The following is a 13566-nucleotide window of genomic DNA, read 5'->3' on the forward strand; positions in this document are numbered from 1 at the left end:
TGTATCCACTCCATCGCTATAACCTTGTTCAAGGAAATCTGCCATTATTCTACACCCTGAATGTATGGGCGGGGATTTGCTTGCATGGAGCCATGGGGATCAACCACTGAACATTCTATATTTTGGTCTCATATTTAATATTTGATTTATTGGGTTTGTTTTATTCCCACATATGATAACTAAGGAATGCCCAAATAGTGTTTGTGATAGGAAACATCCTTGATTGACGTTGACATCACTGTTGAAATTCTTTGATACACCTGCCTGGCCTCTTATCTTAGCATTGACATGTTCTTACATCCTTTGCACTGCAGCAGCCGTCCACTCCTTTGGAATTCCTAATCCTATGAGCTGCTCCCATCATTTCTCTCTAGGGACTGTGTTGAAGGCTTTTTCGAAGTCTACAAAGCCTTCCTTGGTGTCCCACATTGTTTCAATTGTATGCTTTAGGGTAAGGCAGTGGTTGATGGTAGAATGTTTTGGCTTGAACCTTGCCTGTCCTTTTGCATGCTTCTGTGACACTTCCACCCATTTGCTGATTTTTTTCTCCCATGTTTCCCCATAGTCAATTTGGCAAGATTGGGCTCATTATTATGGCTGTATAGATTCTTGGATTATTCTTTTGTTGAACGAGGCCTTTTGCCAAATCTTTGGAATCCTTGCAGAATCATTTTGTTCATTGATGCTTCTAGGTGATGGTTGAGATAATCCTGCCCCCATTTTAGGTGCTCCACTTGTAAGCCGTTGATATCTCTTGCTTTACCAAGGGCCAGTATTTTATTGCCTTCAATGACCTCTTTTTGGTCAAAACTTCCTATACAGTGTTGATTTTTGAAAACAATCATGTGAGTGAATGAACCCACCTTATGGATAAGGCCAAAATATCGAGTTAAAAAATGATATGCATTTGTGCGTTTTTGGACATACAGATGTATTTTGCTCAACATAAATTCGGTTCATATTAAAGCGTTTGCTCAAAAAATAATTTCGAGTCTAAAAATTTCCGAATTCTGACTAATTTTTTAAATGCTCAATGCCAAGATTGACTAAATTACTCAAATTTTGAATTAATGAGAAGCGGAATATATTTTTCTCAAGCATTCTCTGATTACGTATATATTCATCATTCTATCTTCAGATGCTTTGAAAGCCTTTAAAAAAGATAATTTTTGAAGTTCAAGTTATGATTGAGCAATATAGGTGCATTCTCATTGGATATGATCTGATTATTTCAGGTGAAGCCAACAGCAGCAGCTGCTTTTATTAAAGATATAGGGGCTCCTGGTGATAAACTTGATTTCAAATTCAGGAAGCCGGATTCTGTAGAAATTATAGGCAGTTATCCACTTAAGGCTGCAGCAAAACCATTCTTAAATATCGACCTTGCTGTGCGAATACCCAAGGTGAGTGTTTTCTTTATGATTTTCCATGCTTTACAATCCTTACCAGGCACTTTTGTTTCAATCAGAAGTCACATAAATGTTTCAGGGCACTTTGCTGCAATCAAATTGGCTTGACATATTTTTTTATGTGACATTATGCAGGCTTGTTTTCATGAAAAAGATTTTTTGAATCATCGCTATCATGCCAAGAGGTGTCTGTATCTCGTAGTGATTAAAAAGCATCTGAGCTCGTGTTCTGTTGTTAAGAACATTGGCTGGTCAACTTTTCAAGATGATGCCAGAAAACCAATTTTGATTATACATCCAGGTATACACACTGTATTTTTTTCTGAATATTTACAATAACTATAATGTCAAAAGATCTAGCTTTGTAGATTGATCATGTGTTAATTGATAATAAAGGTACGATGTTATAATTTTACATAAAACAGTAATCAATTTGCAAATGCATTTATTAACAGTTAATATTCTGTATTCATATTTTGGCCAACAATATGTGACACTAGTGGTTTCACAATAGAATTGAAATTATAAATTGTGCTTTGTGATGTGGGAGCAGTGGATGTTGTTTTAATAATACAGAACATATTTTACAAAATGGGAATTTCCAAGCCATTCCCCTGATAATCTTGGTTTTTGGCCTTTATAAAGATTTCCTTGGTGGTTTAGGCTGGGGACATTAACTATGCATTTATAATATGTTCTCCTAAAGAAATTACTTTGTATGTTGGCCTGCCTTACTTCCAGTTTTGCTCTGATTTCTTTGCTTTGATTTGCGTATCACAGTCCCTCAGATTCCTTCACTGTGCTTCCTGGGTTCTTTCCTCTGTGGCTCTGATAAAATATCGGAAATTCATGCAGATAATAAATACAGAAGAGATAAATTTGGGTTATGATTATTGCAATACTTAAAAAATGGTTCTTATTAAATAGTCATATTTATGAGATGGGAAGTGTACGTTTGGTATGATGTAGCTCCCCAAATGTACGTTTGGTATGTGTGATGTAACTCCCCAAATGTAAGTTTGGTATGTGATGTGACTCCACAAACACCTAATCACCTATTTAATAACATTATTAGGAAAGTCATGGCTTAACATTACAATATAGCATGATTACAGCACAACTTTATTATAAAATACACTACAAAATGCCTAAGAATTAAATATGTCTATGCTCCATTATACATTTATGTAACAATATGGGCAGCCTATCTTGGGCTACTCTGTCATGTGTATTTGCTGCAGCATTAATATAATGTTTCATATCATCTCCACCGTTGTGTTCAACTTGTATGTGCATGTTTTATCTACTAGACACACTGTAAATTTTGTCTAGTACCTTGTCAACGAATTGTTTCCTAGATTGATTTTTTTTATTCGAGGGAGTGCAATTATTCACAAGTCACAATTAATAGTTCTGCATTCCTCCTATGTGATTTCTCTTGCAACTTACTTTATAACCAAGTGCTAGTTTTCTTTCTCATGCACTATCATCTATTATATCGACCTTCCAGCTCCACTCAAGACATCCCTATTCCATTCACATTGATACATCGTTGGTTGGCACATCGACTAGCTGGCACACCCACTAATTGAATTGGAGATGCCTATATAGTTCTACTACTGTTCATAATGGCATATGTTAGGTAAATGCAGTGCTGTTTCTCATTTCTATCATTAATTTACTTTACAAGATAGTTAACAATGTGTGATTTAGTTGCGAGGATTTTTATTAAATCCAAGTTTAATAGAATGAAAACCATTTTATCCCAAGCCAATATGTAAGATAACAAACTGTAACACTGCTAGTTTTTCTTAAAAATTTCTGAGTTTTGGTTTGAGTTTTCAGTGATGAATTTCTTCAAACATGTTGTCTACACTCTGCTGTAGGTGTTCACTGTAAATTTTTAACTTCTGGGCATTGCATCCAATGACTAACATGAACCCAACAGACTACCCAAATCACAAATATACTCCTTATAGCAACTCAGAAATAATTACACAGTTGATACAATAATAATCTAATCCACAAACAGCCTTCTCACATTCAAGATCTGAGTATATAGTGAATTAGACAGAAGTAAGAACCTGATAAGTAGTGGCAGCAAACAGTAGGCAGCACATAAATAGATATCAGCCCTCTTTGAATACCATACTAGCTTTGTTGGAAGACCAAGATAATGCCCATCTACAGGAAATCAAACAGAACTCCTAGGTATAGAGACACACTTAACCAGCAGCTGATAGACGGGTATAACTAGCAGATTTGGTCACCATAAAGAGTCCACAGCCTGTCCAAATCACCAGCAGAGGCTCTCATCCCAATGCAGCTCCAAATAGACACAAAATTGAACACCTCTAGAGACAATATGCAGCCCCAACACACAGCAGCTTTGTGACACCCAAATAGTCGTTAGACTTGCTCATGTAGACAGCAAAACGACCCAGAAAATGGCAGAAAAATGTTCCCAGCAGGAAGAGAACTTGTCTAGCAGAAAATGAGAGGGGATTCAACCTCACTTCTCTTCATCAAAATTCGTGTCTCAACTATAGAACTTCGACCAGCAAGGAAATGAAGGATTTGGGGTCTGTTCAAGCTCCAAAACTCGTCTTATGGCACCAAACATTCGATTTCCTTTGGCTGTATGAGATTTGACTATCAAATTGACCCCAGTAGTGGCTTGGCACTTGATATCTTCACTGGTATTTCCCATCCTGTCACAATGAGATTGAAAATAACTAATGAGACCATAAAATCAACCGGAATACTACAATACCTCTTTATTTCTCGAAAATCCTATTCTCCATTGAAGCTCAATGGTGAAATCTAAATGACTTCATTCTCACATCCAGAGTCCAGACTAGGGGGCCTTGTTGCAGCACCGAAGTCTGATATGGAAGCTAGGGTTCCAAAGCCCTCAGTTTTCTGTTCAAACTCTCTCCAAGAGCTCTCTCTTCAAACTTACACAATGCACGAATGAGGAGAGTCTCCTCATTTTCCTTATTTAATGAGTTTAAGGTTGTCTTTTCACCTTCACCTTCCCTTTTTTTCTCTTTTTTTTTTTTATAACTCACTTACCTTTTCCCTCCAATTAAATATTTAAAAGCACTTTTCCTTTCTTTATTTAATAAAGTGACTTTTATAAACTAATTAAAGTCACTTTTAATGCTGGAAAATGCTTAATTCGCCTTTGTGGTCACACTGGCCACCCAAAGCCCCTTTTATCATTCTGCCATGTAGATCTTTTCACCCCGATTCCAACGAGCCATTACACTAAAGTGTTTTTCCAAGTAATCAGCCTGAAACAACACCATAAGTAGAAATCGTCGGAATGCAACAAAACCAAGAGAAAATTGTGCGGAATTGATCTTGATGATGAAATATGGTAAGTGATCCCAGTCGAACCCATAAAACTCCTCTAAAACCCTCTGGGCCCACCAATGGAGTAATCCTGCTCCTATGACTAGGCTGACACAAGCTCTGGAAAACCCTTCTAACCACCTCGCCTAATAATCCAAAATTTGGGGACATTATAGTCTCCCCTCCCCAAAATTGTTGCCCTCAAGCAATGCCATCACATGTTGTCGCTCCACAAGTTGATCCAAGTGAATACTAGGGTCCCAAACCATCCTAGTCATCGTGAAGCATCTCTCGCTCCACTCACTCACCAACAAGGAATAGACACTAGAGGCCCTCTGCATACTGCCAATAAGTAGAGCATCTCGATAATGTGAAAGTCCGACCAACTCCTCAAGAAGCTGCTCTACCAGAAAACCAATCTCGTGCACCTCACGAGTGAACTCCTGAAAGTACCTTCCAAAACCTGCTAAAAAGGATCCTCGCCCACAGGAACTAACCACTACCACCTTTGATACCCCCAATGAATCACTGAGAAGTGAAACGCCCTCCGCCAAATTGAAGTCCAATGGAAGATCTGAGTGATCTTCCCCTGTAAAGACCAACTCACCCATAATGGTGGTTGAGTTGTCAAGTGTTGTAATGCTAGGGTCCCATGCTAATCCCAAAAGGAAACTGCCATGTTGCTGTTGCGCCACTCTGATCATAACTAACTGCTGCGGCGAAGCACTGCTAACTGTTGGTGCCCATCCGTGCCCCATCACTAATCCCTGTATGCAACCAATAGATGGACACCATGTATCATGAATCAATCTGGTGCACGCTAAACTGCCCTGCTCTTGCCTAATCACACATCAGACTATGTTATCCTGTCTCTTGGTGATGTACCCAATTACTGCCTGGAGCCCACATGCCTTCCTGTAAAAGAGGCCTACCATCCACTGTGCCCCATGCTCGTACAATGCCTCGAAATGTCCTACCGAAGGTGTGTCATGCAACTCTCTCTTGATCATCTCCCTAAGTGTGTACTCAGGGGCGGGACATATGTTGCCTCTGCAGTGGGTCATGCCATCCCTAATCATGTATCTGTCAACTCGCGCTCCTACCATATGCCTCAGCTGGGAAGTCATTATCCTATCCATGATGCACTGTGTCTCACCCAACTGTCTCAGGTGACCCCCGTGTGTCCTGCTATATGTGATGAGAGCATCAAAGAACAATAACAGAAGCCTTTGCAATAGTATGTCGGACTGGAAAGTGACCAATGCATGGGTCAATCCCAAAGGCGTGATCAAGAACCCATATGGATACCCATGGGTAGTCCTGCGAGTAACCTGCTCTCTGACTCTAGTTAGATGATGCTCTAATCGAAGATCAAACTTCGAGGAATGCAATGCTCCCTGACGCTCATCCATCCACTCATCAATCTTGGTTAAGCCAAGCCCATTGGTATGCCCAATGTCCCAATCAATCTGTCTCCCCAAAAGCAATGCTCTGAGATTCTGTTATGCATCACCATACACCACTACATAAAACCATGCATCATCGTACTCCTCTACATACCCCTGCACACCATGGCATATCCCTATACCCCACTAGCTATCCCCGCCTGTTGCTGACGCACCCTGTACTGTCTGGTATCCCGCATGCGCCAATGTATCTGCCATCCTGCTAGTGGACCCATCATGATGTGAGCCATATCTCTTCTGTCCCGGTAGACCTGAGTGGCATGACTCCTCACATGCTAATGGGGATGTCACTATTGTGCAGATCCTCGATGGCTCATGTGCCCAATACATCAACGAAAGAACATCATCCCCATATACTACTCTATCTGGTGGCATATAAATGCCATCCCATCTAAATAACTCTCATCGGGGCATGCTGACCACCCGACAACTCCATGCATGAATGATGTGCCAAGACATCTCCCGAAGCTTGCACACTCTTGCATCAAACCAACCAACCACTAGTGATGACCATAACTCTGATGGAAGTATGAAGGAACGTGAATGTTTCGTCACTGGGTCAATCACCCTGTCAATGCCATAGTCATCCTTCACACCTAGTAACTGATTGGAAACTCCACCTGGATCCCAATGCCAATCGGGGTCTCTAGTGTCCACCTCACTCTTGTCAACCGAACCTGGATCCTAAATGTACGTATGCTCATCTGAAATATATCTGTATCCACATCCTATGTGTATATAATCAGAAACCTTTGGAACATACCTCTCTACAAGTACCTGTTCCTCTAAGTGCTCTGTGTGCTCCACTATCACAGGAGGCTCCTCCATCAAATCATGAGTGGTCCAATCATTCTCTTTGGTGATGGTTGCCCTAGAAGAATGTACACGATGCAACTCCATACAAGGTTGCTTGACCTGAAACTCTGATTCTTGAAGGGCCATTTGAGTGCTCTTCAAGGACTCCTAGGAAATCTCAAGCTTATAAGTAAGCCTAATGACTTCCTCCTCTTTCCCTACTAGTGCATCATGATATATCTCAGTAAGCATGAGTAGGTGATCTCTATCTGAAAGGAGGTATAGGTAGTTAGATTTCATCCCAACCAATGCCTTCCTTAGAGTCTGAAAATCTGCAAGTGAAGGCTCTCCTCCTAAACTGTCATGTGCCACTGTATTTCTCTGGCAATAATCTGTCACCAATACCAGTGCATCATCATATTGCCTTGTGGCTGCCCTTATCTTGTCTGCGTTCATCTTCAATTGGTTTTCCAAGTTATAGGCATAAGTAGACTTGTGAGCAACATTTACCTCATCAACTGATGGGACTGAGTTTGCACCGTCGACCACTTGTGTGTTATCATCTTTGCACACCTCTTGGGAATCATCATCAACTGTTGTGGCCTCATGATTTTCTTTGTACTCATCATCTAACTCAACAATCTTGCTAAGTGATGACAAACATTCTATAGCAATTTCTGATTCCCTTTCATCCCAAACTCTCGTTCCAACTTGTTGGGGTGAATCTGTGATAGCTTCATTTTCAACGGGTGTGACTTTTCTCAATTCATCCTGGGAAGTTTGTTATGGTTTTCATCTTCAATCCTTGCTTCCTGATCTTTGACTACCTTTTCATCTTTGGATTTGCTATTCCTTTTTGTATTTACTGCATTTGATGACACCCATGCTTCCATGTCCTCTATCACCTTTGCAAAGGTTTTGTTATAATTTTCAATTTTTTTGGCAAATAATTCTTCTTGACTTGGAAGCATTGTTCCCTTGTTATAATCTGCCCTTTGAACCCAACAACTGTATCTTGACACCTTCAAAATAAAGTCCTCAAACTTGGCTTTTCAAAGATAACCCATGGCTGAGCCAAGATCAATGCTCTGATACCACTGTAAGATACCAAACTGTAACACTGCTAGTTTTTCTTAAAAATTTCTGAGTTTTGGTTTGAGTTTTCAGTGATGAATTTCTTCAAACATGTTGTCTACACTCTGCTGCAGGTGTTCACTGTAAATTTTTTAACTTCTGGGCATTGCATCCAGTGACTAACATGAACCAAAAGACTTCTCAAATCACAAATACACTCCTTATAGCAACTCAGAAATAATTACACAGTTGATACAATAATAATATAATCCACAAACAACCTTCTCACATTCAAGATCTGAGTATATAGTGAATTAGACAGAAGTAAGAACATGATAAGTAGTGGCAGCAAACAGTAGGCTGCACATAAATAAATGTCAGTCCTCTTTGAATAAAGTACCAGCTTTGTTGGAAGACCAAGATAATGTCCATTTACAGGAAATCAAACCAGAACTCCCAGGTATAGAGACACACTTAACCAGCAGCTTATAGATGGGTATAACTAGCAGATTTGGTCACCATAAAGAGTCCACAGCCTGTCCAAATCACCAGCAGAGGCTCTCATCCCAATGCAGCTCCAAATAGACACAAAATCGAACACCTCTAGAGACAATATGCAGCCCCAATACACAGCAGCTTTGTGACACCCAAATAGCGGCTAAACTTGCTCATGTAGACAGCAAAACGACCCAGAAAATGGCAGCAAAATGCTCCCAGCAGGAAGAGAACTCGTATAGCAGAAAATGAGAGGGGATTCAACCTCCCTCCTCTTCATCAAAATTTGTGTCTCAACTATAGAACTTCGACCAGCAAGGAAATGAAGGATTTGGGGTCTGTTCAAGCTCCAAAACTCGTCTTATTGCACCAGACATTAGACTTCCTTTGCCTGTATGAGATTTGACTATCAAATTGATCCCAGCAGTGGCTTGGCACCTGATATCTTCACTGGTATCTCCCAGCCTGTCACAATGAGATGGAAAATAACTAATGAGACCATAAAATCAACTGGAACACTAGTATATCTCTTTATTTCTCGAAAATCCTATTCTCCATTGAAGCTCAATGGTGAAATTTGAATGACTTCACTCTCACATCCAAACTAGGGGGTTTCGTTGCTGCACAAAAGTCTCCTATTTCAGCTTGGGTTCCAAGGCCCTCAACTTTCTCTTCAAACCCTCTTTTCAAACTCACACAATGCACGAATGAGGATAGTCTCTTCATTTTCCTTATTTAATGAGTTTAGCGTTGTCTTTTCACCTTTACCTTCCCCTTTTTTCTTTTCTTTTTGTTTTTTTATCTCATGTACCTTTTCCCTCCAATTAAATATTTAAAAACACTTTCCTTTCTTTCATTAATAAAGTGACTTTTATAAACTAATTAAAGTCACTTTTAACACTGGAAAATGCTTAATTCGCCTCTATAGTGACACTGGCAACCCAAAGCCCCTTTTTATCATTCTACGTTGTAGATCTTTTCACCCCGATTCCAACGAGCTATTACACTAAGACGTTTCTCCAAGTAGTAAGCTTGAAACAATACCTTAAGCATAAATAATTAAAATATGCCTGTTATTAATGCCATTTTATGGAAATCGTCAGAACACAACAGAACCAAGAGCAAACTGTGCGGAATTGATCTTGATGATGAAATATGGTAAGCAATCCTAGTCGGAAACCCTCTAGGCCCACCAATGGAGTAATCCTTCTCCTATGACCAGGCTGACACAAGCTCTGGAAAACCCTCCTAACCACCTCGCCTAATAATCCAAAATTTGGGGACATTACACAATATGCAGTTTGCAGCAAGCTTACCAAAGTTATTAAGGCAGAGAATAATGCTGCTATACTTGATGACATTTCTGTGTGTCGGTTGTTTGCAATAGAAATCTTAGTAGTTGTTATCAATGTTGCACGACTTGTACTCGTATAAGACTTGTCACGACATTGACTCGTTGACTCGTATAAGACTCAGGAACGACCCTTATAAGACTTGTCAAAATACAAGAAAAAGGTTAAAATATGGTAAATTTTAAGCACAAAAAAGAAACTAATGACGATTCCAATCATTATAAGTTTTAAAAACCACAATATATGCAATAATTAATAACATCTTCTCATATCTATAAAAGTACAACATAACATATTCAATTTTTGTAAGCAAAACATTTAGACACTGACTAAGAAAAGGACTCATGATTCCATAATTAAAATAAAAATTGTCAGCAAGTTCAAAATTCAAATGCATATGTCATAAATGATAAATGATTATCTCATAACAATCTTGAGTCTCATCACTCATGGACGACCACGCCTACAATAAGCCCTCGTGGAGCTAGTGCTAACATCAGAAGGCTGAAGCAACTGTGAGGCAGGTGTATTTGGAGTCTCCATTTGAGATGGCAAACTAGAGAGATCCTAAGTCTCTTTATCAAGCCAACTTAAATTAGGAGCTTCCTCCTCCACAACCCAATCATACTCTAAATCATTAGTATCCAATAAAATTGGATCTGTATCCTTTGTTTGCACTTGTTTTGTGAGCATTCGAAGGTTGTAGTAGATGAAAATCAGCTTCTCGAACCTCTCATGCTCCAACCTGTTTCTCTTTTTGCTCTGGATGTGCTCAAACACTAACCAATTGCTGTCACAAGAAGAAGCACTGCAGGGTTGACTCAAAACTTTGATGGTGAATTCTTGTAATTGTGGTGCCTCAGTGCCACAATCTATCCACCAATGAGCTGTAAAAAAATAACAACAAATATTATTAGTTTGGAATGCCAAACATATAAAAGAGAACTAGCAAAATTACAAGTTAAGTTCTAACAATTTGCACTTACAAGGCATTTTCTTGTCCTTGAGATGTTGGTTTGAGCTGAATCCAAACATGCCAGATGCTTCCTTGTACATATCTCGTTGTATGTTCATTTTGTCTTGAATATCCTGATCCAAGAACATCTTCTCAATGCATATCATAACACCTCTCCACCTCGGGATCTCTTTGAATGTTAGACTCCTCATTATAGAATAAGCTTAGATTGAGATATGCTCCTGCTGCATGCAATGGTGAATGTAGTTGCCTGTCCTACCTAGAATCAATAATTTGCCATATAGGGAGATGTTTAGATTCTTTTCCCTTATAGAAAGTCTTGATGGCCTCTTTGGCCCTGTCCATGCCCTCATAAATATATCTCGTTGTAGGTTTATCTCCATCCATCAATCTCAAGACTTTCACAAGGGGCTCAGTGAAGTTGACAATCTCAGTGATTTTGTCCCACAAACTATCACCAAAGACAGAAGCTTTCATAGACAGTACTTTTGGTTTTGTGCTATCTTTCCAAAATACCCATTGTTGGCTACAAAACATTCTTCTCAAAGCTTGGTACTCATACAAAAGGTTTTGGAGGGAAAGAAAGTTTGTAGCAAACTGTGTGACAACTGGGCGACTAAGTTCACCCTGTGTGAATTCCCTCATAAGGTTCAACACCCGAGCATGATTATAAATATACTTGGTAATTTGCTTGCATTCTTGCACAATATCTTGCACCTACTCCAACTTCCCAGTGTCCTCTAGCATCAAGTCTATGCAATGGGCAGTCCATGGAGTCCAAAAAATGGTGGGATATTTGGCACAAAGCAACCTTCCAGCTGCCACATAATTTGTTGCATTGTCCGTGATTACTTGGACAACATTTGTAACCCCAACTTCCTCCACCACATCAGCCAACAATGAAAAAAATCAAATGTGCATCTTTTACATTTGCAAATGCATCAATGGATTTTAGAAACATGGTTCTTTTAGGGGCAAGCTACAACAAAATTGATTATTGTTCTACCCCTTTGATTTTTCCACCCACCAGACATAATTGTACAGCCTGTAAATTTCCATGAGCTTTTAATGCTTTCCAATTGTTCCTTGACACACTCAAGCCCCTGATCTAGCTCTTTCCCCCTAAGTGCATTATAAGATGGGGCTTTGTATCTAGGGCCAGCACTTGCAATGGCATCCACCATGGGCTGATAAAAATAAGACTTTGCATAGTTGAATGAAACACTGTTATGGTACCAAAACCTCCTCACTGCTATATCTACCTCTTTCCTCTTCTTTTCATTAAAACTATCCAAGGTTGGTTGAGATCCTGGAATTGTACAAAGATTGAAGAAAGAAGAGGTTATACTCCTGTTTGCCACAACACTTGAAGAGGAGTTACCAATACCTGGACTTTGAATCTGTGTTTCACTCTGAGATGAAGATCTACCTATCCCAACAATCTCATCCTTCCTTTTTGCCCTCTCTTGGAATTGTACGAGGACTGAAGAAAGAAGAGTTTATACCCCTGTTTGCCACAACACTTGAAGAGGAGTTACCAATACCTGGACTTTGAATCTGTGTTTCACTCTGAGATGAAGATCTACCTATCCCAGCAATCTCATCCTTATTTTTTGACCCCCTTAGAACTTTCTTTTTTAATGGATTCCAAAGCAGCTGCCATTTCAGTAGTGACTTCATTAGGGCAACTTTGACAACATCCCACACCATTTCCATGAATTCTGGCTAGGTGGTATTTCAGTCTGTTTATGCCTGCATGCATTGTGGCATTGCAATAATTGCATTTGATATGGTGGTCATTACCGACAATGATTCATTGACCATGTGCCCATGCTGGATCACGAGACTTTCTAGAACCCTTTGGTGGCATGGTGACAAAATCTGGAAGATTTTTTTTTTTTAATTTGCAATTTGTTTTGGCCTTGTGGCTGAATTTCTTAGCCACACAGGGTCATTGTGTCGCTGAGAAACTTAGTTACAGGTCAAAACATTAAAAAAAAATTGCAAAAACAAAAAATATTCAAAAAAAAAAAAAAAAAACTAAATTGAATACAAAAAAATTACATGGAAAACATTCAAACAAGGTTCATGAAGCCTACCTGAAGCTGGGTCTGATCCGATGAAGCCTCCTTTAGCCTCCTCCAAGAGCTCCTTCATTGTGCAATGGGGTCACTCAACACTCATACAAATTAGCCAAACACTCAAATGGCAAGTGAATGACAAATGGAATGGAGAGAGGTGCTTATAAAACATTTTCTTCCCTCTAATTTCCCCTTTCCTCCACCTCAATTCCAAAAAAAAAAAGAACACTGATCATTTTGTGACTTTTGAGGCTTGACGGGTTTTATATGGGATTGATATTGGTTCTATAGAATACCCTTGGTTTTTATATGGGTAGACGGGTTCTATAAGATACCCGCCGAGTCCGGGTCTTAAACGCGGGTTCTATGTGAGTGACCTGGCTCGGTATAGAACCCGCCAAGACCCGCAGGTACTCGTGGGTCTAATATGGGTCATGCCTCACTGGTTGTTATTTTCAGCAATCTGAATATGGCTGTTATCTACTCTACATGTTTATTCTATTTATGGTTGTTTTGATGTTTGATAAATTTTTAGTTAGTTATAACTTACTTGTAATAAAA

At 39.4% G+C, this 13566-nt stretch overlaps 1 protein-coding gene across 4 annotated transcripts in view; it reads left to right on the top strand.

The window, feature by feature from the left end:
- The window catches only part of LOC149143923 (uncharacterized), a 289497-nt gene that overhangs the window by 77108 nt on the left and 198823 nt on the right, over positions 1-13566 (top strand). For all 4 annotated transcript variants that reach the window (XM_089446412.1, XM_089446413.1, XM_089446414.1 and 1 more), the window contains exons 2-3: positions 1236-1403; positions 1545-1710. In XM_089446412.1, the coding sequence (XP_089302538.1) occupies positions 1236-1403; positions 1545-1710 (334 nt within the window). The remainder of the gene's footprint in view (positions 1-1235; positions 1404-1544; positions 1711-13566) is intronic.

Source organism: Pinus tabuliformis, chromosome X, assembly GCF_031772625.1.
Source record: "Pinus tabuliformis cultivar Carrire ecotype Pingquan chromosome X, CPIR1, whole genome shotgun sequence".
Lineage (NCBI taxonomy): Eukaryota > Viridiplantae > Streptophyta > Pinopsida > Pinales > Pinaceae > Pinus > Pinus tabuliformis.